This window comes from Geotrypetes seraphini, chromosome 5 (genome assembly GCF_902459505.1).
Source record: "Geotrypetes seraphini chromosome 5, aGeoSer1.1, whole genome shotgun sequence".
Taxonomy (NCBI): domain Eukaryota; kingdom Metazoa; phylum Chordata; class Amphibia; order Gymnophiona; family Dermophiidae; genus Geotrypetes; species Geotrypetes seraphini.
The window spans coordinates 105,635,317-105,662,023 of record NC_047088.1 but is presented as its reverse complement, the minus strand read 5'-3'; the positions used below and the strand labels follow the sequence as shown (position 1 = coordinate 105,662,023).

The following is a 26,707-nucleotide window of genomic DNA, read 5'->3' as shown; positions in this document are numbered from 1 at the left end:
CCCCCCTTTTTAGAAAAAAATGTAAAATAAGGCACCCCCCCCGCAAATAAGCCACCCACCGATACCTGCGCTTACCCGAATCGGGTGGTACGGTGGGTGACTCCGTGTGGTCCCTGGCACCCCCGACACGATCGGGGCAAGAGGGAGCTCAAGCCCTCTTGCCCCCCCGACTCCCCGACACGATCGGGGCAAGAGGGAGCTCAAGCCCTCTTGCCCCCCCGACTCCCCGACACGATCGGGGCAAAAGGGAGCCCAAGCCCTCTTGCCCCGCCGATTCCCCAACTCCCCGACAATATCGGGCCAGGAGGGAGCCCAAGTCCTCCTGGCCACGGCGACCCCCTAACCCCACCCTGCACTACATTACGGGCAGGAGGGATCCCAGGCCCTCCTGCCCTCGACGCAAACCCCCCCTCCCCCCAACGACAGCCCCCCCCAAGAACCTCCGACCGCCCCCCCAGCCGACCCGCGACCCCCCTGGCCGACCCCCACGACACCCCCAACCCCCTTCCCCGTACCTTTCTGTAGTTGGCCGGACAGACGGGAGCCAAACCCGCCTGTCCGGCAGGCAGCCAACGACGGAATGAGGCCGGATTGGCCCATCCGTCCCAAAGCTCCGCCTACTGGTGGGGCCTAAGGCGCCTGGGCCAATCAGAATAGGCCCGGGAGCCTTAGGTCCCTCCTGGGGGCAGGGCCTGAGGCACATGGGCCCAACCCGACCATGTGCCTCAGGCCCTGCCCCCAGGAGGGACCTAAGGCTCCCGGGCCTATTCTGATTGGCCCAGGCGCCTTAGGCCCCACCAGTAGGCGGAGCTTTGGGACGGATGGGCCAATCCGGCCTCATTCCGTCGTTGGCTGCCTGCCGGACAGGCGGGTTTGGCTCCTGTCTGTCCGGCCAACTACAGAAAGGTACGGGGAAGGGGGTTGGGGGTGTCGTGGGGGTCGGCCAGGGGGGTCGCGGGTCGGCTGGGGGGGCGGTCGGAGGTTCTTGGGGGGGGGCGGTCGTTGGGGGGAGGGGGGGTTTGCGTCGAGGGCAGGAGGGCCTGGGATCCCTCCTGCCCATAATGTAGTGCAGGGTGGGGTTAGGGGGTCGCCGTGGCCAGGAGGACTTGGGCTCCCTCCTGGCCCGATATTGTCGGGGAGTTGGGGAATCGGCGGGGCAAGAGGGCTTGAGCTCCTTTTTGCCCCGATCGTGTCGGGGAGTCGGGGGGGCAAGAGGGAGCCAGGCGGAGAGAGGGCAGTTAAGCGCAGTGCCTGCGCGGAAGGATGCAGCTCGGGCGACTTCGTTGTGTGAAACGAAGTTCGTTGTAGGGAGCAAGACATAAAGTTCGTTGTGCGCAGCGTTCGCTGTGCGAGGCGTTCGTTATGCGAGGCACCACTGTAAGTCCAAAATTGAATTTCCTCTTGTATTTTCCTTGACAAGTTGTTCCAGGAAGCATTCGCCTACAGCATCCAGGAAATTGACCTCCCTAGCACAGCAGGAGGTGCCTAGGTTCCAGTCTATCCCCGAATAGTTGAAGTCGCCCATGATAACTGCGTTGCCTCCCTCGCAGTTGCATTTAATCTCATCCGTCATTTCTCCATCAATTTCTTTGGTCTGCCCTGGGGGTCGGTAGTTGATGCCAATCTTTGTTCCTGGAATTTTGACCCATAGAGACTCTAACTTATCCATCGGTTGTGGCGTGTTCTCTCCAGTATATTCAATTCCCTCTTTGACGTATATGGCAATGTCCCCACCTTTTTGAGCCACTCTGTCTCTGCGGTATAGTTTTCTCGCACGATCTCACCAGCGTCCTGTTTTCATAGCGGTGTCTCAGAGTTTTTTATGGGGAGATTCACTAATAACTCACCTCCACGTCACTACTATGGGGAGTATTGAATTCTCTTCATTGGTTGACCAACTCAGCCATAGTGGTACTGGATTGGTTCAGCATTAAAGATTAGCATAGTGGCAATTGTATATTCTCTACAGAAGTTTTTCAGCCGATGATGTGGGTGGAGGAGGTTTGAACATTTATGCTCTGCCAGAACAAACCAGAGGCTTTTTCTTCCGTTGGGATAATACTCTCAGCCTAACAAGTGGAGCAATTTATTTATTGTTAATTATAATTATCTCCAAACTGATGAGAGGTCATATGTGTGCAATTTATGAGACAAACTCCTAGCTCTCAGAGAATGAGCCTGATCTCTTGACACTAAAATAGCAGACTTGAAAGAGCTGAGATGGACAGAAAGGTATAGAGAGGAGACCTACAAAGACTTAGAGAAGTCCCTCCTCAAATATGACTGCCTCTGTGCTGCCTTAGAGAATGGAGTTCAGCTAAGGGAGAGCATTACTTTGGTGAAACAGGAAGTGATCCTGCAGCCAAAACATGCCCTCTGGAGAATGCAATGTACTCTTATACTAAAGATTTGTCTCCAGGATTTTCTGCCTGAGAGAGAAGTGTTAAGACGTTTGTTTTAGTGAGAGATTTGATTACTAAGCATGAGGACAACTTGTCTGCTGGGTGCAAAGGTGGCAGACTTAATGCATCATCTAGATACAATTCTATACAGTGCTGGGTAGAAACCTGCTGTCTTGGTACATGTGAGTACCACCAACATAAGAAAATATGGGAGGATGGTTTTGGAAGGCAAATTTATGCTCTTAGGCAGAGAAGAATTATTTTGATTTGTTAGGAAGTGGGCATTTGGGAAGGAGGAGCCTATTTCAAAAAGATGGGCTCCACCTTAACTTTATCAGTTAAAAAGGAGATAGATCAGCTTTTAAACTAGAACCTGGGGGAAAACTGATAGTTGCTCAGGAGTGCATATTTTGGAGTCAGGTATTTGAGAAGGATACTATCAAAACAGAGAAGTTAGAGCATCTCAGTAGAGACATTGCAACAAGGCAAAAGTAAGCCTAGGACCTTTAAGGGAAGAGCACAGAGAGTAAGGTTCACAAATTTATCCCTGTCAACTGCTAAGCAGGTTGTGGATGCAAAAAAACAAACAAACCATACCACACTTTGAAATATCTGCTCACAAATACTAGAAGCCTTAAAAAATGAGATGGGGGAGTTAGAGTATATAGAACTAAATGAGAGACCTGGTGAAAGAAGGATAACCAATAGAACACTATACAAATTATATCACAGTGATAGGGTAGATCAACTTGGAGAAGGGAGTGGTGGAATATGTTAAAATGGGGACTGAGTCAGAATAACAATTCTGTATGAAACAGATTGAAACATCCTTATGGATAGAAATTTCATCTATACAGGGAAACAGCATACTGATAAGGTTTATTTATTTCTTTATCAATTTAACAAAAAGTTACAAGATAAACTCTTGTTATAGCAATACAATAAGTAAACATAGCAAGAAAACATATATTCTTCCTTAGACCACTAATATTTGCAAGAGGAGAGAGGCAAAATAATTAAGAATTAAAGAAACCAACATATAATCAATAGGCATTAACACTACATAATAGCATAGCAGATGATGGCAGATAAAGACCCGAATGGTCCATCCAATCTGCCCAACCTGATTCAATTTAAAAATTTGTTTGTTTTTTTTTCTCAGCTATTTCTGGACAAGAATCCAAAGCTCTGCCCAGTACTGTTCTTAGGTTCCAACTACTGAAGTCTCTGTCAAAGCTCACTCCAGCCCAGCCATTGAAGCCCTCCCCAGCCCATCCTCAACCAAACGGCCATATACAGACACAGACTGTGCAAGTCTGCCCAGTATTAACCTTAGTTCTTCAAAATTTACTATTATTTTCTGATTCAAGATCCTCTGTGTTCATCCCACGCTTTTTTGAACTCTGTCACCGTTTTCATCACCACCAACTCTCTCGGGAGCACATTCTTGGCATCCACCACCCTCTCCATAAAGAAGAATTTCCTTACATTGCTCTTGAGTCTACCACCTCTCAACCGCAACTTATGTCCTCTGGTTTTACCATTTTCCTTTCTCTGGAAAAGATTTTGTTCTACGTTAATACCTTTCTAGAATTTGAACATCTGAATCATATTTCCCCTGTCTCTCCTTTCCTCTAAGGGCTTCCAGTCTCTCCTCATACGTTTTTTAGCGCAGACATCCTATCATTTTCATTGCCCTCCTCTGGACTGCTTCAGGTCTTTTTGGTCCTTCGCCAGATACGGTCTCCAAAACTGAACACAATACTCCAAGTGGGGCCTTACGAACGACCTGTACAAGGGCATCAACACCTTCATTCTTCTACTGGTTACGCCTCTCTTTATACAGCCCAACATCCTTCTAGCAGCAGCCACTGCCTTGTCACATTGTTTTTTAGATCTTCGGACACTATCACCCCAAGATCCCTCTCCCCATCCATGCATATCACCTCTCACCTCCCAGCATATATGCCTCCTTCCGATTATTAATCCCCAGATGCATTACTCTGCATTTCTTTGCATTGAATTTTAGTTACTTTCACTAGATCACTTTGCTTTTCAAAAACAATATCATGTCAATCAACAAGTAACTGAAGTTATTTAATAAACACTCAGACCCACAGCTGAGGTCCCAGTGAAAAAAATCACGGAGCACTGGGATAAGTAAATTCCCTTGAGGTATAAGAGATTGAATTTTAGTTGCCATATATTCTAATATATGGCAACTAACTTTTGCAGTTCCTTTTTCATGTTTTCCATTCCCTCCTCGGTGTCTACTCTGTTACAAATCTTGGTATCATCAGCAAAAAGGCAAACCTTACCTTCTATCCCCTCAGCAATGTCACTCACAAACATATTGAACAGGATCAGCCCAACACCGAACCCTGAGGGACTCCACTACTCACATTTCCTTCCTCTGAGCGACTTCCATTAACCACCACCCTCTGGCATCTGTCCGTTAACCAGTTTCTAATTCAGTTCTCCACTTTGGGTCCTAACTTCAGCCCTTCAAGTTTAAGAGCCTCCTATGAGGAACCGTGTCAAAGGCTTTGCTGAAATCTAAGTAAATTACATCTAACATATGTCCTTGATCCAGTTCTCTGGTCACCCAATCACAAAATTCAATCAGGTTCATTTGGCACGATTTACCTTTATTAAAGCCATGTTGTCTTGGATCCTGTAACCCATTAGATTCTAGGAAGTTCACTGTCCTTTCTTTCAGCAACACTTTCCCATTTTATTAAAGTACGTACATTTGAAATCTAAGGCTTTAAATATCGTGCGGCCGCTCTCCACTTTAGCCGTTATATCAAACCAAACTGTTTGATGATCACTACTTCCCAGGTGGGCACCCACTCGAATGTTAGAGATACTCTCTCAATTTGTGAGGACCAGATCCAATATCACTTTTTGCCTCTTGGATTCTATCACCATTTGTCTGAGCAGAGCCTCTTAAAAGGCATCCACAATCTCCCTACTTCTTTCTGATTCCGCAGAAGGAAAATTCCAGTCTGCATCCAGCAGGTTGAAATCTCCCAACAGCAACACCTCCTCTTTCCTTCCAAACTTTTGGATATCCACAGTCAGATCCTTATCAATTTGCTGCGATTGAGTCGGAGGTCTGTAGACTACACCCACGTAAATAGAATTTCTATCTTCTCTTTTCAGAGCGATCCACATCGCTTCTTCCTCTCTCCAGGTCCCTTGCATTTTGGTTGCTTGGATATCGATCTTTACATAGAGAGCTACCCCTCCACCTTTTTGACCATCTTTGTTCTTCCTAAAAAGATTATATCCCGGTATGTTTGCATTTCATCCATGGGATTCACTGAACCATGTCTCTGTGATAGCGACAATATCTAGATCTGCCTCTAATATCAGGGCTTGCAGATCATGAACTTTATTGCTTAGACTGCGAGCATTTGTGGTCATTGCTTTTTCGCTATTTTTCAGCGGTAATCTCCTTTTTTGTATAGTTTTGTGTTTCGTTTCACTTCCCGTTGCAGTGCTAAGAAGTGAGTTGCTAATATTGTTTGCGTTGCAATCTTTACTATCATCACATTTTGTCTTTTGCTGGGGGTGCGGTCTCTATAATTGTCCTTCATACATACGCCACCCCCACCTTCTAGTTTCCATTACCAGTTAGGAATTGCTTTGGGACAAATAAAACATATTTCGAAGCAACGTTCTTCACAACACATTTGCATGGATATGCTAGTAGAAATGTAGCACCCAATGATCTCTTGTTGCATAGAAAGAAATAATTTCTTCTTTTTAAATGTAATCCTAGTTACATCAGGATATATCAAAACTCTTTTTCCATAGAACAATTCCATAGAATGATGAAAATAAAGTCTTATAAGTGCATTTAAGTCCTACTCAAAAATGAAAGAGACCAGTAGAGTAGTCCTGACTGAAGAATCTGTAATAGATTCCTCCAAAATAGCTGAAATATTATTCAAATCTAATTGAGTTGGTTTAGAATTTTCTCCTGTATCTGCCCTTGGTAGAGCAGGCAAATAGTAAATTCTATTCACTGGAGGCATTACATCAGAGGAATATTTCATAATTTCCAACAAATATTTTTTAAACATCTCAAGTGATGAGATCCCAAGGATTTTAGGTAAATTAAGTATTCGTAAATTCAATCGTCGATTATAATTTTCAATATTTTAAATTTATGTACGTAAAGCAATATTATCCGTAATTGAGATTGTCTTAAATTCTTGAAGAGGCTGAACTTCTGTTTGTATCTGAGTAATTGAATTTTTAAACTCTGAATTACTCTGTTGAAAGGATTTTGATAGTTCATCCATTTTCCCTCTCAGAGCTGTTACCTCTCCAGAAGTCTTCATTGTAGCAATATCCAGTTTTTGTAACATAGTCCAAATTGCTTAAAGCGTCACCTCCTTAGGAAGATTCACCACCCCTGCTTGATTTTCCATCAGTGAGAAATTTCTGTGCCAGGGCCCTCCTTGGAAGAATTACCTGTTGCAGCTTCGGCAGCCTGTACTTCCACTCCCTCGGCAGAAGCCAACGCCAGACAAGGAGAAGCAACTGACGTTGTGGACGAAAGAGATGTTTCATGCCCTAGTGAGGGAGGGCCTTCTCCTTCCTCCCTGATCCTTGGTAGGGTTCTGATGGTGAACTGCTCAATCGTCTGCTGGATCACTGCGGCAAAACAATCATGGAATGAACAGCTTTCACCACACTTTTACGGTTGTGAAGCATATTGTCAAAAGGTAAAAAGAAAGAACCAGCAGTCCAGAAAACAAACGATTTTACAAATGCCTGGTCAGTGCCGCCTTCTTAGCCACTTCCTCAAGATACTGCTAAGGTTATATTACTGACCAGGTCAGAATGAACAGACAAATGGTAAAATATTAACAGATAATAGGAAAGCTAATAAATTTGGCGACACAGTAATAATGGGTAATTTCAGTTCCCAATACTGCAAGGTTAATTAGGAGAATGAGTGAATTTCTAATCAAACTTTCATGAAATTATCCACTTATATATAGTAAGAAAGACTGACCAACCCTACCTGTAATTCAAGACTTATCAATATTGAGCCTAAAATAAACTCTTGTGATTTAGACACAAAATATAATGGGAGAAAAAGACCTCAGATGTGCTTTATAGGTCTAATAAAAACTCCCAATGTCCAATATTCTTCTAATCTGCTGGTCTATATCAACCCCAATATTGACTGGATAAATCTCACATCAAGAAACGCTAGGTAGGTAAAGTTCCTAGAGGTGGGGGATTGCTATTTTAAATTAGTTCTTAGTGAGATACTTGGTGGAAGAAGTGACAATGTTGATTTCGTTAGGAAATACTGATCACAATATGATCAAATTTCAGTTAATAGCTGGAGTGAAAATACTAAGGAATCCTTTTGTGTCAGCATTTAGACCCGGATTCTTGAACCAGTGCCAATATTGGTGGCCACCTTAAAAGTGGCTGCCAATCGCATGTCAATCACACAGCAGTGCCGATTTTGAAATCATGCCAACGTGAAAGATAGATACTGGAAATGTTAGTCTGTGTTTTCCGGGCCTACATTTCGGACACTTATCTTTGTATGAATTATGCCTATATAGGTGCTGTAGGCCACCTAACACCACTTCCGGTGTTGGCCACGCCTACTTTGGCATTCATTGGCCAAGTGCATTCGTAGGCGTGATTCCAGTGCAGATTTTCTAAGCATGGTATGTACCTCAAATCTCCATTAAAAATGCCATTTGGGCAGCATTTTTAATGGGAGCATGGGTGCCTACTGGTGCCGGTTCAAGAATCCAGGCCTTAACTTTTAGAAAGGCAATCTGTGATAAAATAAGAAAAACTATATCCAGTGCAGTTATCATGTGTTACTTCAATTATCCGAGGATACACTGGAACCTAGGCACCTCCGGTTGTAGTAGTTCCTGGATGCTGTAGGCGATTGTTTCCTGGAACAACTTGTCAAGGAAAATATGAGAGGAAATGCAATTCTGGACTTAATTCTAAATGGACTACGAGAACCAGCGTAAGGTGTAGAAGTAGAAGGGACTCTGGGAAGCAGGGATCACAACATGATCCGCTTCGACCAGGACACAGGGGCAAAACATCGATCCAGAATGTTGACCATGGCATTGAACTTACAAAAAGGGAATTACGAAGGGATGAGACTCATGGTAGGGAAGAAAAGGATAAGCACTGTAAAAATACTAGAACAAGCATGGTCCCTTTTCTAGGACACGATCACCAAGGCACAAAATCTCTATATACCGCGTATCACCAAGGGATCCAAGAGGAAAAAGAACAAGGAACTGGCATGGTTCACCGTAGAGGTAAAGGAAGCAATCAGAGACAAGAAAATTTTGTTTAAGGAATGGAAAAGGTCAAAAACGGACGAAAACTGGAAAAGCACAAACAACATCAAAGAAGGTGCCACAAGGTGGTAAGAAGGGCCAAAAGAGACTATGAGGAAAAAATAGCCAAGGAGGCGAAAAACTTCAAGCCGTTCTTTCGATATATTAAGGGGAAACAACCTGCAAAGGAAGCGGTGGGGCCGTTGGATGACCGTGGAATAAAAGGAGTGCTAAAGGAGGACAAAGCCATCGCCGACAAACTGAACACAGTTTTTGCATCTGTATTTACCGAAGAGGATATACACAACATACCGGAAACCAACAGGCTATACGCAGGAAACGAGGACAGGAAACTGACAGGATTGACGGTCAGCCTAGAAGAGGTATGCAGGCAGATTGATAGGCTTAAAAACGATAAATCCCCGGGACCAGATGGCATCCATCCGAGGTAATCAAGGAACTGAAAGAGGCTATAGCTGAACTGCTTCAACTAATAGCCAACCTGTCGATCAAATCGGGAAGGATTACGGAAGACTGGAAAGTGGTGAATGTCACGCCAATCTTGAAGAAAGGTTCAAGGGGAGATCCTGGAAACTACAGACCGGTGAGTCTGACCTCGGTACCGGGAAAGATGGTAGAGATGCTGATAAAGTACCGCATCATTGATCACCTTGATGGACACAATCTGATGAGGACCAGCCCTACGGCTTCAGCAAGGGAAGATCTTGCTTGACGAACTTGCTGCACTTCTTTGAGGGAGTAAATAGGCAGATAGACAAGGGCGAGCCAGTCGACATTGTATATCTGGATTTTCAGAAGGCATTCGACAAGGTCCCGCATGAATGACCTACTTCAAAAAATTGCGAGCCATGGAATCGAAGGTGAAATACTCATGTAGATTAAAAACAGGCTGGTGGATAGGAAACAGAGAGTGGGGGTAAATGGACAATACTCGGACTGGAAAAGTGTCACTAGTGGAGTGCCGCAGGATTCGGTGCTTGGACCCGTGCTCTTCAACATATTTATAAACGACCTGGAAATTGGTACAACGAGCACTTCGAAGTGATTAAATTTGCGGACGATATGAAGTTATTCAGAGTGGTGAAGATGCAGAAGGATTGCGAAGACCTGCAACGTGACATAAACACGCTTGAGAAATGGGCTGTGACATGGCAAATGAGGTTTAATGTGGATAAGTGTAAGGTGATGCATGTCGGTAACAAAAATCTTATACACGAATACAGGATGTCTGGTACGGTACTCGGAGAGACCCCCAAGGATAGAGACCTGAGAGTACTGGTCAACAAGTTGATGAAGCCGTCCACGCAATGTGTAGCGGCTGCGAAAAGGGCGAACAGAATGTTAGGAATGATTAAGAAGGGGATCAGAAGCAGATCAGAGAAGGTTATCATGCCGCTGTACCGGGCCATGGTACTCCCCCACCTGGAATACTGCATCCAGCACTGATCGCTGTACATGAAGAAGGCCACGATACTAATCGAAAGGGTCCAGAGAAGAGCAACTAAAATGGTTAAGGGGCTGGAGGATTTGCTTTACAGTGAGAGATTAGAGAAACTGGGCCTCTTCTCCCTTGAAAAGAGAAGGCTGAGAGGGGACATGATTGAAACATTCAAGATAATGAAGGGAATAGACTTAGTAGATAGAGACAGGTTGTTCACCCTCTCCAAGGTAGAGAGAACAAGAGGGCACTCTCTAAATTAAAAGGGGATAGATTCCGTACAAACGTAAGGAAGTTCTTCTTCACCTAGATAGTAGTGGAAACCTGGAACGCTCTTCTGGAGTCTGTTATAAGGGAAAACACCCTCCAGGGATTCAAGATAAAGTTAAACAAGTTCCTGCTGAACCAGAACATACGCAGGTAAAGCTAGTCTCAGTTAGGGCATTGGTTTTTGACCTAATGGCTGCCGTGTGAGCGGACTGCTAGTCACGATGGATCACTGGTCTGACCTAGCAGCGGCAATTCTTATGTTCTTGTGTTCTTATGTTACTTACAGTGCTGGGGCTCCAATGACACTGTCTTCCACATCCAGTAGCTCCTCTCACCTTGCAAGCATGTCCACTCATCTGCCTGCCTTCAACACACTGTGGCAGAGTGCTGCTTTTCATAGAAAAGAGAAAGTGCACCACGTGCGCTTTTTGGAATACAAAAATTGTTTTCATTATACTGTTTCAAAAATTCATTTTTGCGCAATTGTAATGGAGATTGAGAGAATATAATAGCTTACTGAAGAATGCTGATATTGGTGGTTCTTTGGATTAGTTGGATACTATTTGTTAGATGTAGAAGTTGTGCGGGGCTGGGTCTGAACTAACAAAGGAGATCTTGCATGTTCTTCTAACCTACAACAGAGATGAATATTTTTGTTAATTCTCTTTAATTTCATGTTAGCATATGCTATTTCATATTAGCAGGAACGTCCACAAAGTACACCAAGTGGAGCCAGTCCTTGGACCCCAGGAGTTTAGAATACAAAATACTTTATTTCAAATTGTGAAAAATAAACAAACAGCTGGAACCTAGACCCAACACGGGCTGTGTTTTGGCAATATAAGCCTTCCTCAGGGGTTATGAGGATTGGAAATCCAATAAAAACATACAAAATAAAATAAAAATGACACAGCATTAGTGAAAATATAAAACATCGCATTGATGATGAAATAAAAACAAAAATAATGAAATAAAAACAACATATCAAAGTTGAAAATAGATGGAATGCAATTTAAAATATAGAGACAGTCAATATAAAAACACAATAAAATCATTAATAATACATAATGCTCAGGACGCCACCCCTTCAACCGACGCCGCAAGCAGCTAGCTCTCCACGGGACCAGAATGCACCCGAGGAGGTAGCTTCTTCTTTGTTCCCAGAGGCTAGCATGGAGGGCTCGCCGAACACAACAACGCAGAGTGACATGCTCTCTCTGCAAGGAATTGCGACCGGGACAACAGAGGCTGGGGGAATACAAGACGCCACTGAGGTAAAGCTAATTTCAGAACATTTAGATACTACACCATTACAACTTTTTTCACCCACAAAACCCCCTAAAGTCACACTTGATGCATTATGGGACTTGGTAGTGAATTTGGGGAATTCTTTAAATCCTCAAATAAAAAGTTTGGACAAAGAATTAAAAGAACAAAAAGAAGAAATAAATGTTTTAAAGCAGGATATTTCTCAACTAAAAATAGAGTCACAAAATACAAGTAAGGAGCTAATGTTTTTGAAACAAAATCAAGATTTGTTGGTTAAAGATAATATAATACTCAGGAGGAAGTTGGAAGCTCAGGAGAACAATGGTCGAATTAATAATTTGAGATTTATAAATTTTCCAAAGATCTTGTCAACTTCTCCTAGAGAAATGGTGAAAAGGTATTTTATGGAAATATTGGAAATTCCTGAAAGCTCCTTACCTCCTCTTACAAGAGTGTATTACCTTCCTGCCAAGCCCCAATCCAAAGAAGAAGGAAAAATTGAGGAACCCCGGGAGAGATCATTGGACATTTCCGCAATACTGGAACAATCGGATAGAGAATTGGCTGTTCCAGCCACTCTCTTGTTGTCTGTTGCTTTGGCTCCAGACAAGGATTGGATATTAAAACTTTTCTTTAAAAATAGGTCCAAAGACTTCCTGGGACACCATATTCAGATTTTCCCCAATGTCTCCAGAGAGACTCAAAAAAGAAGGAAAGAATTTCTACTTTTAAAATCTGGAGTGACTCAAATAGGGGGTATTTTCTTTCTGAGATATCCATGTAAATGTGTGGTTAGATATTTATCATTGAAGTATATTTTTACAGAACCGTCTCAACTGATTAGTTTTCTCTCAGCGAAACGTCTTGAAAAAGGAATAACAGCGCCCATGGAAGGTTAGCTCCCCGCACTGTAGTAAGACATGGATTTTCTTTTAATTAATTTGATTTATATTTGTCCTACTCTTTAAATCTTGGATCCAATATATGGAGGACTAGTGTGTGATCAGCTAGATCATTATTACCTTATTTATCTATTTTTATTTTCAACTGAATTATGATTGTGGTATATTTTAATTTTGGAAATTTAGTTCAGTATGTTGTTTGATCTCACTTTACTATACAAGATGTATATGCTTGGTAATATTGTAAAATTCAATAAATAAATAAATTAAAAAAAAAAAAAATACATAACGTTTATAATAATATCACATCAGGAAAATGAGAATAATAAAACATAAAGATAGGGAATCTTTGTCTCAGCATTCACATCGGTGTGTCACACCTTGGTTTTTGTTCATCACCTGTGCTTCGTTTCTGTTTTTCTATTTTAATTTCCGTGCTGTTTCCATTCTATTTCATTTCATTTTTTGTGCTTTAGAAACATAGAAACATAGAAGATGAAGGCAGAAAAGGGCTACAGCCCATCAAGTCTGCCCACTCTGCTTACCCACCCCCTGTCTATGCCCTAATGACCCAATTTCCTTATCTTGACCCTCGTAGGGATCCCACATGGGTATCCCATTTATTCTTAAAGTCTGGCACGCTGTCTGCCTCGATCACCTGCACTGGAAGCTTGTTCCAATGATCAACCACTCTCTCTGTGAAGAAATACTTTCTGGTGTCGCCATGAAATTTTCCGCCCCTGAGTTTGAGCGAGTGCCCTCTTGTGGCCGAGGGTCCCTTGAGAAAGAAAATATCATCTTCCACTTCGACACGTCCCGTGAGGTACTTAAATGTTTCGATCATGTCTCCCCTCTCCCTACGTTCCTCGAGAGTGTAGAGCTGCAATTTGTTCAGTCTCTCTTCGTACGAGAGACCCTTGAGCCCCGAGATCATCCTGGTGGCCGTCCATTGAACCGATTCAATTCTGCGCACATCTTTACTGTAATGTGGCCTCCAGAATTGCACACAGTACTCCAGATGAGGTCTCACCATGGCCCTGTACAACGGCATTATGACTTCAGGCTTTCGGCTGACGAAACTTCTATTGATACAACCCAATATTTGCCTTGCCTTAGATGAAGCCTTCTCCACTTGATTGGCAGTTTTCATGTCTGCACTGATGATTACTCCTAAATCTCGTTCTGCTGAAGTCCTAGTTAAAGTTTCTCCGTTCAAGAAGTACGTCCTGCATGGATTTCCGCTTCTGAGGTGCATGACCTTACATTTCTTAGCATTGTAGCCTAGCTACCAGGTTGAGGACCAACTTTCCAATGTAAGCAGGTCCTGCGCCATATAATTCTGTAAACTGCATTCACTTACTATATTACATAGTTTGGCGTCATCGGCAAATAGTGTTATTTTACCTTGAAGCCCTTGAGTCAGATCCCCTATGAATATGTTGAAAAGGAGTGGACCCAGTACCGAGCCCTGCGGCACTCCACTGGTCACCTCCGATGTTTTAGAGAGGGTACCATTAACCACCACCCTCTGAAGTCTGCCACTCAGCCAATCATTGACCCATGCAGTTAGTGTCTCTCCTAACCCCATCGATTCCATCTTGCTTAGCAGCCTGTGGTGTGGGACACTGTCAAAAGCTTTACTGAAGTCCAGGTACACGACGTCCAAAGACTCTCCCAAGTCCAACTTTCTTGTTACCCAGTCAAAGAAGCTGATGAGATTGGATTGGCAGGACCTACCCTTGGTGAATCCATGCTGACTGGGATCCTGAAGATTCCCTTCATTCAAGATCGTGTCCAATTTGCTTTTAATTAGTGTTTCCATGAGTTTGCACACTATTGATGTGAGACTCACCGGTCTATAATTTGCAGCCTCTGCCCTGCAACCCTTTTTATGCAGAGGAACGACATTAGCTAATTTCCAGTCCAGGGGAACTTTCCCCTTACTTAGGGAGAGATTGAATAGCTCAGCCAACGGTTTCGCCAGGACATCGCTCAATTCTCTGAGCACTCTTGGGTGCAAATTGTCTGGTCCCATGGCTTTGTTCACCTTGAGTCTTGCCAGTTCACTGTAAACTTCACCTGGTGTGAACTCAAAATTCTGAAACGGGTCTTCTGTGATTTGTGTTGCCTTCAACTGCGGACCGTGTCCCGGTGCCTCACAGGTGAAGACTGAGCAGAAGTATTCATTCAGTAGTTCGGCTTTATCGGAATCTGCTTTCACGTAACTTCCATCCGGTCTTCTAAGGTGTACTATCCCGCCTGTGTTCCTTTTTCTGTCACTAATATACCTGAAGAAGGATTTGTCCCCCTTTTTAATGTTTTTTGCCAGAATTTCTTCCACTCGAAGTTTTGCCTCCCTAACTGCCATTTTGACCACTGTAGACCTGGTCCTATATTCTACTTTTGCTTCTCTTTTCTCCGTGCTTTGTTCCAATCATTTTTGTTTTTGGTACTTTGTTCCCTATCTTTCTTCACCCGTCTGATTACCATTATTAATCATTCTAATTCACAATGGATTTTATATCAAGATAGTTTCTATGTTTTCATTCAATTCCCTATCTTTGTTTTATTGTTATCATTTTCCTGATATGATATTATTATAAACCTTATGTATTATTAATGATTTTATTGTGTTTTTATTTTAAGTCTGTCTCTCTATTTTAAATTGTATTCCATCTATTTTCAATTTTGATATGTTGTTTTTATTTCATTATTGTTATTTTTATTTCATCATCAATGCGGTTTTATATTTTCACTAATGTTGTGCCATTTTTATTTTATTTTGTATGTTTTTATTTTATTTATTTATTCCATTTGTGCATTGAACATACCTAGGTTTGGATTTCCGATCCTCAAAAAGACCCCTGAGGAAGGCTTATATTGCTGAAACACAGCCCGTGTTGGGTCTAGGTTCCAGTGCTTGTTTGTTTATTTTTCACAATTTGAAATAAAGTATTTTGTATTCTAAACTTCTGGGTCCAATGACTGGCTCCACTTGGTGTACTTTGTGGACATTCCTGCTTCTTTTGTGGAAGCCTGGTCTTTTGCTTCTGACTTTGGGATCGCTGCTTTTACAGCGTGCCCTTTCAGCAGCCCTTTGTGGATTTCATATTAGCCCACATGAAACTCCATTTTGCATAGAACGTACATTGAGATGTCCAGGTCAGGATATGATCAGTTTCAGTAGTATTTTAGAAAGTTTCTGCCAAACACAGAGCCTCTTCTTAAATACAATTATGACATGCAGGTGGGCATGTGTATCTGTTGGCATGACCAGAAGGAGCACAATGCAAAAAAGCTGCATACAGAGAAAATGAATACCCTGCTTGCTCCAAATTATTCCACTAAGCAGCCTCTTTCCTTATTTGGCAGCTTGACTACTGCTTGGGATCATGGGTGCCATTTTGAACCTGAGACTCCAACAGAATAGGAGTGACTGGGAATCACTCTTGCTACCCATTGGAAGCCAGGAATCGCAGGCAAGAGCTGGTGTGGGAGTGGGGAAACCTTATCTTGGATGAGGAGTCCTTTTCTTTGACAGGAGGAGGACCTTGTCTTGGTGGGAGGAGTTGATGAGCAGAGGTTATTGCTATCTGGGAAAGATAGTGGAACATAAGAACATAAAAATAGCCTTACTGGGTTAGACCATCAAGCCCAGTAGCCCATTCTCATGGTGGCCAATCCAGGTCACTAGTACCTGGCCAAAACCCAAGGAGTAGCAATATTCCATGCTACCGATCCAGTGAAGCAATGGCTTCCCCTATGTCTTCTCAATAACAGGAGTTGTCAGGAGTTGTTGAGAGGGGAGTCTCCGTTGTCTGGTGGAGTGTTGGCTTTAGTCTTTGCATCTTCTTCATCAAACAGGCACTCAAGTGTGTTTAGAATATTTGATATCGATGTGCATCCCTCTTGTTAAATTGGGAATAAACGTTGTTATTGTAGACCTGCCCAGATCACTTTGTCTTCATGCCCTAACCGTATCTCCTTGCAGCTCTGCGTGGTGTGGATTACCACGTGCAAATATCAATTTTCTAAAATCACATGTGTAGGCAATCTACAGTTTTAAAAGTCACTATTTACACATGGAGATACTTCTAAACTAAGGGCTACTACATAATTTTTGTAAAATGAAACAGAGTGTACAAAATGTAATAAAACAAAGTGAAGTAAAAATGAAACCAACATATTTCACATATTTTCCTCCTACCATGGAAGATGATGACAAAAAATGTCCTGGATGAGGAGTGAAATCCTATAGGCAGTCACACTCTATGGCTGGGATATATATATTTGGCAGAATGGATAACTGCCAAGTCTGTAATAAACACATATTAAAAATGAACATGAAACAGTTTGTATCCAAGAAGGTTAGAGAACTTGGACCTAACATGGTCCATGTTTTGAAGAAATACTCCTTCCTCAGGGGTCCAAAAAAGTATGTCATGTACTAGAGAACCTTATGGATAACAACTGGAGACAGTGATGTCTTGAACAACTAAGCAAGCTGTGACATCAGTGGTTCTCAACCCAGGCCTTAAGATATACCAAGACAGTCAGGTTTGCTGGATAGGTACAATGATTTTTCATGTGTATCTTGTATTATATTCATTGTGGATATCCTAAGAACCCTACAGGTTGGTCAGTCCTGGTAATTGGGCAGAGAACCATTGATCTAGTATAGTGTCCTAACATCAATCCTACGATATAGTTAGTCATCTGGACTGTCAATACTTCTCTATCTAACCCTCTCTTCCTAAAAATCAGTGCCCTAGCAAGGTTCTCTGCTGAGGATTATCTGAAATTGTACAGTAATTTTTTTTAAAAAAAGTTTTCATACAGAGATTTTGGTGAAGATGTACAGGAAAAGTGAGAGGATTGTGAGATAGAAGCGGATCCGGCTTCCTCCAAAGCGTTTCTTCAGGTACTGGGGCATGGTAATGACCTGGAACAGAAAATACCGTTGAAGAGAAGATTGTGGAATTTAATGGATAAAAATTAATCACTATTCTCCAGACCCATTCTTACCCCAGCAGTGAGGTACACTGGAACAAACACCCACCCTAAGAGGAGGACCACAAAGAGAGCCTGGATAAGAAAAGGAGATGAGAGATCAATAGCAGTGACTATAATGGAATCTCACTCATGCCTAGAATCATTGACCTCAAACCCAATCAAATAATTATTTTGTAAACTGCAATAAATCCAAGTGAAATTTTCAGGATATAAGAAATTATATGGTATGGTATGGTAAGAGGGTATTTTATTAATGATTAGCGCATATTATCTGCCACAGGGCCCATTTAATTTTTATAGGTCCTGCTGCAGATATGTGTTATTAGTAAAAAAAATTTTTAAACCCTACAAGTCATATCGGCAGAGTAATGCAGAATAAGAAACACCACAGAAAAAAAAATCCATTATTCTAGCAGATTCCCTAATTAATCAAGGTCCAACATGTTTCAGCATTAACACCTTCATCAGGGGCTTGTAAGGACAGTTTCCAACTAACTGGACATCTATTACAGCAGCAAAGTGATATATCAGGAAAAAGAGGGGGCCCACAATAAAACAAATGGCACTCACAAAGAAGAATTTCCAAAAAGTATTACTACATAAATATCTACATCTGCAAAAGTATTTTTAAAATGATCAACTATCTATTAACTGGTCAAAATTCAAAATGATTTAACCAGCCACTGACTGGTTAAAATCACTTGTTCGGAGCTATCAACTAATTTTCAGTGGCACTTAACTGGTTATCACTGCTGAAAATGAGCGGTTAACGCATCATTGAAATTCAACAATTTGGGAGGCATTCCAGGGCCGGAGTCAGCAGCCGGCTGGTTAAGAGCTGATATTCAGCACTTAACTGGCCAGGATAACCGTATAAATCACAGTCCTATCTTTATGTGCTAATCCTTAGCCACTTAAGTGCTGAAAATCAATTTAACTGGCTATGTGTTAGCTAGTTCTGTGTAACCAGATACTCAGTGTCAAAGCCCGAACATAAGAACATAAAAATAGGCTTACTGGTCAGACCAATGGTCATCTAGCCCAGTATCCCATCTTCACAGAGGCCAATCCAAGTCACAAATACCTGGCAAAAACTCAAATAGTAGCAGCGTTCCATGCCACCAATCCAAGGCAAAAAGTGGCTTCTCCCATGTCTGTCTCAAAAGCAGACTTATAGACTTTTCCTCCAGAAACTTGGCCAAACCTTTTTTTAAACCAGCTACATTAACTGCTCGTACCACATCCTCTGGTAATGCATTCCAGAGCTTAACTATTCTCTGAGTGAAAAAATATTTCCTCCTATTGGTTTTAAAAGTATTACTCTAGAACTTCATCGAGTCTCCCCTAGTCTTTGTATATCTTGATGCAGTAAAAAAATCAATCCACTTGTACCCATTCTACACCACTCAGGATTTTGTAGACTGCAATCATATATCTCCCCTCAGCTGTCTTTTTTCTGAGCTGAAGAGCCCTAACCTTTTTAGTTTTTCCTCATACGAGAGGAATTCCATTCCCTTTATCATCCTGGTCGCTCTTCTTTGTTAATGGAACCCTTAGATTTTGTTTGACTTGTTCATAAATAAAACATTTTTATGATCAGCACCTGCTGGTTTGGTAAGCTTCTACTTTGCTCACTTTTCTCCTCAAATACAGAAAAAATCTGACTCTTTCCTTGATTCGTAGATCTCAGACATTACAGTGGAATCTTATCCACTTCTCACAGTAGTTTCCTCAGACATTACTGTGGAGTCTCATTCATTCTTTACATCACTGATCCTGCACACTGCATTTGTCTCACTCACTTCTCACCGTATTAACTATAAACACTGAAATAGAATCTCATGCATTTCTTGTATCAGTCCAGGCACAACATTTGAGATTTGCTCATTTCTCATATCACTAGCCTCAGACACTAAATAGACTCTCACTCATTTTGGGATGTTTGTGCCCGGCCGAGTTTCACATGCTATGGACATAGGTTTAAAGATTCCCCTACATTCCACTCAAATCCAGCCACTGCCAATCCACTGGCAGCCCCTGTGCCAGCTAATCCGATGAAGTGCCCGCTACCAATGTTACTGGCAAAAAGCGACGCTCCCACCTGGAAGAAAGAGAGAATGAGTTTTGAGAAGGAAAACAAATGGCAACAGCAGTCAAAATACATGATGGGCTTAAAGATTTAAGTAAGGCATACAGTTTTAGTTTAGGTTAAACTTAGGATGATAGGAAAGAAGGCAACTTTTACTAGTAGGGAGAATCTCCAGACATGAGAAAGAGAGACAGCTGTCTTTCAGTTTGGAAAAGGAAGATGGATTCTATGTATGAAAGAGAGGGCACTGAGGACAATGTGAAACAGAAGAGGAACCTTGGAAGATGAGCTACTCGGTAGGAGACAATCACTGGGAAAGAGGATTGCTATATGTATGGAGAATGAAGAAAGAAGAACACATAGAGAAGGAGAAAGCCCTTTCAAGTATGGGACAGAAGGAGATGCTCTAGTTTATAGGAACTATAGAGGACAAGAGTAAGGGAGGCATTTGGGGCAGATGATGAAGCTGTGGGAGCAAGAAGAATGTCCCTTTATTTAATTCAGGGATATGAAGGGGATTTCACTAACCGGCCACCAAACCATATTTCTCCCAGCCAGAAAGTATCCTCCCACTGTGCCACGATTTGTCCGGCGCATGGACTGAAAGAAACAAAAGAGACAAAAATACATTTTAGAGGCTCCTTCAATATATAGAATACAGAGGCTAAAAAGCAGGGCCAGTGAAAGGGTACTGGGCACTCTGGAGAAATTACACTGATGCCCACCTCACCAACATGAAATTGCATGTCATTCTCTTTCCTCTCCGTGAGTCAGATACTACGAGCCTATTCAGAAGGTATGATCACAGGGCTATTACTTTCTTTTTTCTTCTTCTTCTTTTTAGTTCAATTTCTTAATTGAAATTTCTAAACATTGCAAAGTTATAAAACATTGAAAAATATCAATCAAGAATATCACAGTAAAGTAGAACATAGAATTCCCTTCAGGTCATGTAAATAGACTTAGTTAACATTAAAGCATAGTTACTTACCATAATAGGTGTTATCCGGAGACAACAGGCAGATATTCTCACATATGGGTGATGTCATCCACAGAGCCCGGTACGAACAGCTCAAAAAGTGTACTGTCACTTTAAGTTTTAAGAAACTTTGCGAGTGCCTTCTTGCTCGATGCCTGATGTACCTCAGTTCTATTATCAAGCTAAGAAGCCAACCAAGGGAGGTGGATGGGATGTGAGAATATCTGCCTCCTGTCTCCAGATAACACCTGTTACAGTAAGTAACTGTGCTTTATCCTAGGACAAGCAGGCAGCATATTCTCATATATGAGACTCCCTAGCTTTCTGCAGTGGGATGGAGGGAGAGTTGGCCATTAAGAGATTACATTTTGTAAAACTGCTTGGCTGAAGTGATTACCTCATCTGGAAAATGATTCCAGACAGTAGTGAGAGATGAACATGTGAACAGATATTTGTTTTATGATCGGGATATCAAAAATCAATAAACTTGAAACTTGAAACTCTGTAGATTTCATCTTTGGGAGTAGAACTCAACAATGCAATTGAAGGTGCCTTAGCTCAGTCTTTATATGCTGTTACACAATCCCTGATCTGCAGCCCAGACTAAGCATAGCAACAAGAAATATAGACTGCAAGCCATGTGGAAAATAATTTTGTTGGTTACAGAGTGATCCAATCTGTTAAAAACAAAGGAGATGTTCTGTGAGACTGAGTCCTTTGCAAGTAATAACCCAAGGCTCGTGTGCAGTCTAAGACAGTGTTTCTCATTGGGGGTACACGGGCTGCCTGTTGGGGGTATTCGGCCTGGCCACTGCCAAGAATCCCTCCCTGCCTCCTGTTGGGGATCCCTGCCTGCCCCCTGCTGAAGCCGAAGCCACTGCCATTGGGGAAGCCTTCCTGTCTGCCTGCACGGTGCACCATACCCCACCCCCAATGCTGACCCTGCTACCAAGCTGGAACCCAAACACTCCATACCCCCCCAGCAGCAACTCTGCACAGGAACGGGTCACACTGCATGCAGTGACTGACATGCTGCACTTGGCCGGTCCACAAGCCTTCCCCCGTCAATTCTGATGTCGGAGAGAAGGTTCCAGGCCAGCCAATCACTGCCTGGCTGGCTCGGAACCTTCTCTCTGTTAGAACTGACGTTGGGGGGAAGGCTTGTGAGCCAGCTGTGTGCAGTGGGTTAGTCACTGCATGCTCCATTGTGGCCTGTCCCTAGGCGGAGTTGCTGCTGGATGGGGGGATGGAGCATATCAGGTTGGTGGCAGGGTCAACTTCAGGGGTGGTACAGCCTGAGGGCAGACAGGAAGGCATCCCCGCGGTGGTGGCAGGGATCCCCGACGGTTCCTGTGGCTTCTATGGATGGGTTGGCTTTGGGGGAGGAGGGGGGAGGGGCATGAACTCGACACATGGGGGCACTAACTTGGGACATAGGAGGGAGGGAATAGAAAGGGAGAACTGATGGGCATGAGTGAGTGAATGAGAGATGGTGCATATGGGAAAAGGAAGAAAGGAAAATTGGGCATAGAGAGAGAGGAGTGAGGTAGAGATGCATGGAAAATAGAAGGATGAGAGGGAGAAAGTTGGATATGGTGGTGAAGAGGGCAGATTGAAGAATGTTGGCCATAGTGATAGAGGGAGAAATGTAGCATTGTGCTGGAGAGGGGTGATAGAAGGAAAAATGGGCATGGGGCTGGTGGGCAGTGGTGATAAATGCTGCACATGATCTGGGGAATGAGTGAGGGAGAAATGTTGGATTTGGCAGTACAGGGGGTGGGAGAGATGCCTGGATCTCTCAAGACAGATGGACAGTGAGAGAGAGAGGGAGACATATTGCCAATAGGGGTGGAGGAGAGAGGAAGAAAAGTTGGACTCATGAAGAGACAGAGAGAGAAAGGGAGAGAGAGATGTTGGTTGGGGAAGGGAATGGGGTCTGGAGGAGAGGAAGCATACAGGAGGCAGAAAGATGAAATATTGGAAATGCAACCAGAGACTCATGAAATCACCACACAACAGAGTTAGGAAAAATAATTTTATTTTCAATTTAGTGATCAAAATGTGTCAGTTTTGTGAATTTATATGTGCTGTCTATATTTTGCTCTATATGTGTATTTTTCTATAGTTGTTACTGATTACATATTTTAAAGTCATCTACCTTGACCCCTTTGAAACCCCCCCAAATATAAATGATAATTAACATTTTCTGTGCATACAGTGTTTTTTAAATGTTGTGGTTACCATTATGTATTAATAAGATTATATTGTGTGTATATGAAAAATGGATGGAAGAAATTGCATTACAATTAGTACTGTTATTATGGGGGTAGAGCTTGGGTGGGTCTGGGGTGGAGCTTGGGTGGGTTTGGGGTGGGTACTCGGTTGGTATTTGTTAGGCTTAGGGGGTACTTGGCTTGAAGAAGTTGAGAAACACTGCTCTAGATGAAAATAGAGACGGCATAAATGGGTTTGGTAAGAATATTCCATGATAACCATAGGGAAAGAATCTTTAAGTAAACGGCAGCTTTCTGAATGTTGTGCAGAGGCCTTGATGGTACAGTGGAAGGTGTGCCTCAATGAAAGAAGTCAGGTTGACCTTGCTGGTAAGGTGAAGCAGTGCCCAGAAATGGATTTAATAGGACCGGGAATATTGCTCACAGGCCCCATCATTGTGAAAACCGTCCATTGTCCTCTATAATGTAATGAAAGTGCAGTAAAACCAACCACTCTGCAGAGTCCAGATCTTATATTGGAATACTGAAGTAGGTAATATTGATGTAGAAGAATTTTCGGTGATTGTGCCTAAAAACAAGGGAAGCAGTCCAAATTGACAGAGCTACAGTGTCAGATGCATGGAGAATCTCCCATGTATATGAAAATGAAATAGAAACAGTGCTTGAATAGGGTAACCACTAATAATGAGAAAACCACCACTGAATGATATGACAGTCTCATAATGAAGTAATAATGCAGGGAAAAAACAATGCATGACTGAGGCAGGTTGTAAGAGAAAAGAATAATAGTACAACTGCCCATCAATATTCTATTGATGAGTGTCAATGATATAGGGAAAGGGCATCCTACTCCTGCTATAATTGTGGCAGTTGGCCAGAAATAGGTGTAGATGGTCTCCGAGTGAAGGAGTTTGTTTAGAAGACTTCTTTGATGAAGGAAACTTAGACTTAGTTATTCAGAGTAGCCAACTTTTATACAGCTACTTTAATAACATCACCAAAAAGCTCCCGCCCCAGGCATAGAATGTTGGCCAGTCTATTCTGGACATTGATATCCATATCAGAAAGCCTGAGCCAAGCCAGGCATCTCATATCTACTGACAGAGCAGATGCTCAAGATGATTGTTGAAAAGCATCTGAGACTGATCTTGGAAGATATCTCGCAGTCTGTGCAAGGGCTTGAATAGTGTGCTGATACTCCGGAAGGGAACATATTGTGCAAATCCAGACAACCATGTAGAAAGAGTAATTGAGAACTCTGTTCAATAGCATAGAATTTTTATAAAGATGACAACCAAAAGCGTCCATAGTATGGCTCTCACAACCCGGAGGCACTGAAGCATACACCCTGGAATCGAAGTATTTTTTAAGGGTTGATTCCACTAACAGTGAATGATGTAAAAGCTGCAAACTATCAAATCCTGGAGAAGGAAAGAGTTTGTAAATGGAGTCTAGGTGACTTGGAGCAGTCTTGATCGATATAGGCATTTCCCAATTGTTGAATAGGATCTTTTTGAACAGGTCGTGAAATGGCAACTTGCAGAATTCCTGAGGAGGTTCTTGAAAATGTAAAACATCTAGAAATGCAGGAGATGATACACCAGTTTCCATTGTAACTGGTAAGTCTTTACAGAGCTGATTAATGTAGGCAGCAAAGGCAAGTCCCTTGGATGATGAACTGTTGGTGAAAAGCGTGGGATCAAAAGACTCAGATTCAGAAAAAGAAACCCCATACTGTGAATCAGTGGAATCAGAAAAAAAACCTCTGGAAAAGGATATTTACAAGAAGCCCTGCGACGCTTCTGGTACTGGTCTGATGAGGAGTCTGAAGTGTACCAATGAAGATCCTTCTTTCGCTTCAAAGCAGATGATTATCATGATTGGAATGATCCAGGGAAGAGGAGATCATACAATGTGCAGTAGCCATTTGATGCCTTGAAGGAGAAAGTTGAGACATTGTAGAACTTGTAGAACAGGGGGTGCCCACACTTTATGGGCTTGCGAGCTACTTTTAGAATGACTAAGTCAAAATGATCTACCAACAATAAAATAAAAATAAAAAACACAAAGCACACTGAAAGGCAGAGAAAATGTTAATTATTCATATTCCGGATTTTTTCAAAGAGGTTACGGCAGATGACTCTATGCAATGTCACCTCAGTAACAAAATACAAAAATAGACAAATACACCCCCTCCCTTTTTACTAAACCACAATAGTAGGTTTTAGCACAGGGAGTTACGCTGAATGCCTCATGCTGCTCTCAATGCTCATAGGCTCCCTGCGCTAAAAAACGCTATTGCGGTTTAGTAAAAGGGAGCCATAGTGCAAAATATAGACAGCAGATATAAATTCTCAAAACCGACACATTTTGATCACTAAATTGAAAATAAAATAATTTTTCCTACCTTTGCTGTTTGGTGATTTCATGAATCTCTGGTTGCACTTTCTTCTTCTGACTGTGCATCCAATCTTTCTTCCTTTCTTTCAGCCTCCTGTATGTTTCCTCTCCTCCAGACCTCATTCTCTCCCCCAACTTTTTCTTTCTGTCTCCCTGTTCCCCCTTCTTTCTGTTTCCCTGTCTGCCCCCTTTCTTTCTTTCTCCGTGCCCTCCCCAAGCCACTCGGTTTGCTGCCACCACCATCGGGGAACAGCCCCCAAGCCACCGCTGTCCCAAGCTTTCCCTGCAGAAGCGTCGCGCTGACCAGCATTCCACTCCCTGACGTCAATTCTGACATAGGAGAGGAAGTTCCGGGCCAACAAGGCATTTCTCCTCATTCCATCCAGCCTGAGCCCCATCTCTCCTTGATCCAGCATTTCCCTTCTGTGTCTGTCAGAATTACCATTCCACCTATTTTCCAGCATCACCCTTCTTTGTGTCCATCTCACCTATATCCCTATCTCACTACTTTTTCAGAATTTTCATTTGTCTCTGTCCTTGTCTTTACCCCATGTTCACCATTTGCCCTTTCAATGTCTTTATCTCCCCCCCCCACACTTTTTCAGCATTACTTCTATGTCTCTATTTCACCTCCTCTTCATGTCCCCTCTGTATCTCTATCCTTATTCAGTAGGTCCTGCTTACTCTTTCTCTTCTTTGTGTCACTATCTCCATTTTCAGCTTTCCCCCCTTTTCCTTTGTTAATGCACCCTGTAGCCAGAATCTATCCACCCTCCCTCCACTCCGGCCCAGCCCAGTATGAAATATTTCCTTTTGTTTCCCTCCCCTCTCTCTTTCTCTCTCTCTTCTGCTCCCTCACCCACGAGTCCTGCATCTGGCCCTCTCCCTTCTACCTGCACCTGGCAAAACCCCCCTGCTCCGCGGCTCTCTTAAGCAACTCGTCAGCAGCGGTGATCAAGACAAGCTGCCGACATCGAGGCCTTCCCTCTACGAGTCCCGCCTTTGTGGAAAAAGGAAGTTGAAACAAGCGGGACTCGCAGAGGGTAGGCCCCGACGTCAGAAGCTTGTGTCGATCGCTGCTGCTGAGTTGCCGAAGAGAGCCGCGGAGCAGGGGGTGTGGCCGGAAGCAGGTAGAAGGGAGAGGGCTGCTGGAAGAGGTAGAAGTTCCGGCGTTTGACACCGACCTGGGCCAGGATGATTTCTTTTTCAAGCTGTTGTTGCTGTTGCTGCTGCCGCCGCCACGCCACCACGCCTCCCCCCCTGAAATGACAAAAACAGCCTAATGCCCGGCGTCGGCGTCTTTGACTTCGGGGAGAGGAAGGCTGATAGGCCCGGTAAAT

At 42.9% G+C, this 26,707-nt stretch overlaps 1 protein-coding gene across 4 annotated transcripts in view; it reads right to left on the bottom strand.

Annotated features, from left to right (window-relative positions):
- Nucleotides 1–26,707, bottom strand: part of SLC5A2 (solute carrier family 5 member 2) — a 103,830-nt gene that overhangs the window by 57,982 nt on the left and 19,141 nt on the right. For 2 of the 4 annotated variants that reach the window (XR_004539592.1, XM_033945966.1), the window contains exons 2-5: nt 20,283–20,354; nt 19,662–19,766; nt 17,678–17,737; nt 17,490–17,594 (exon numbers count right to left, since the gene is read on the bottom strand). Coding sequence is in view for 3 of the 4 variants with exons in the window: in XM_033945966.1 (XP_033801857.1) it covers nt 17,490–17,594; nt 17,678–17,737; nt 19,662–19,766; nt 20,283–20,354 (342 nt within the window). In the remaining variant the exon portion in view is untranslated. Of the gene's footprint in view, nt 1–17,489; nt 17,595–17,677; nt 17,738–19,593; nt 19,767–20,282; nt 20,355–20,479; nt 21,699–26,707 lie in introns of those variants that run through there. The other 2 variants (XM_033945967.1, XM_033945969.1) reach the window with 2 other exon arrangements.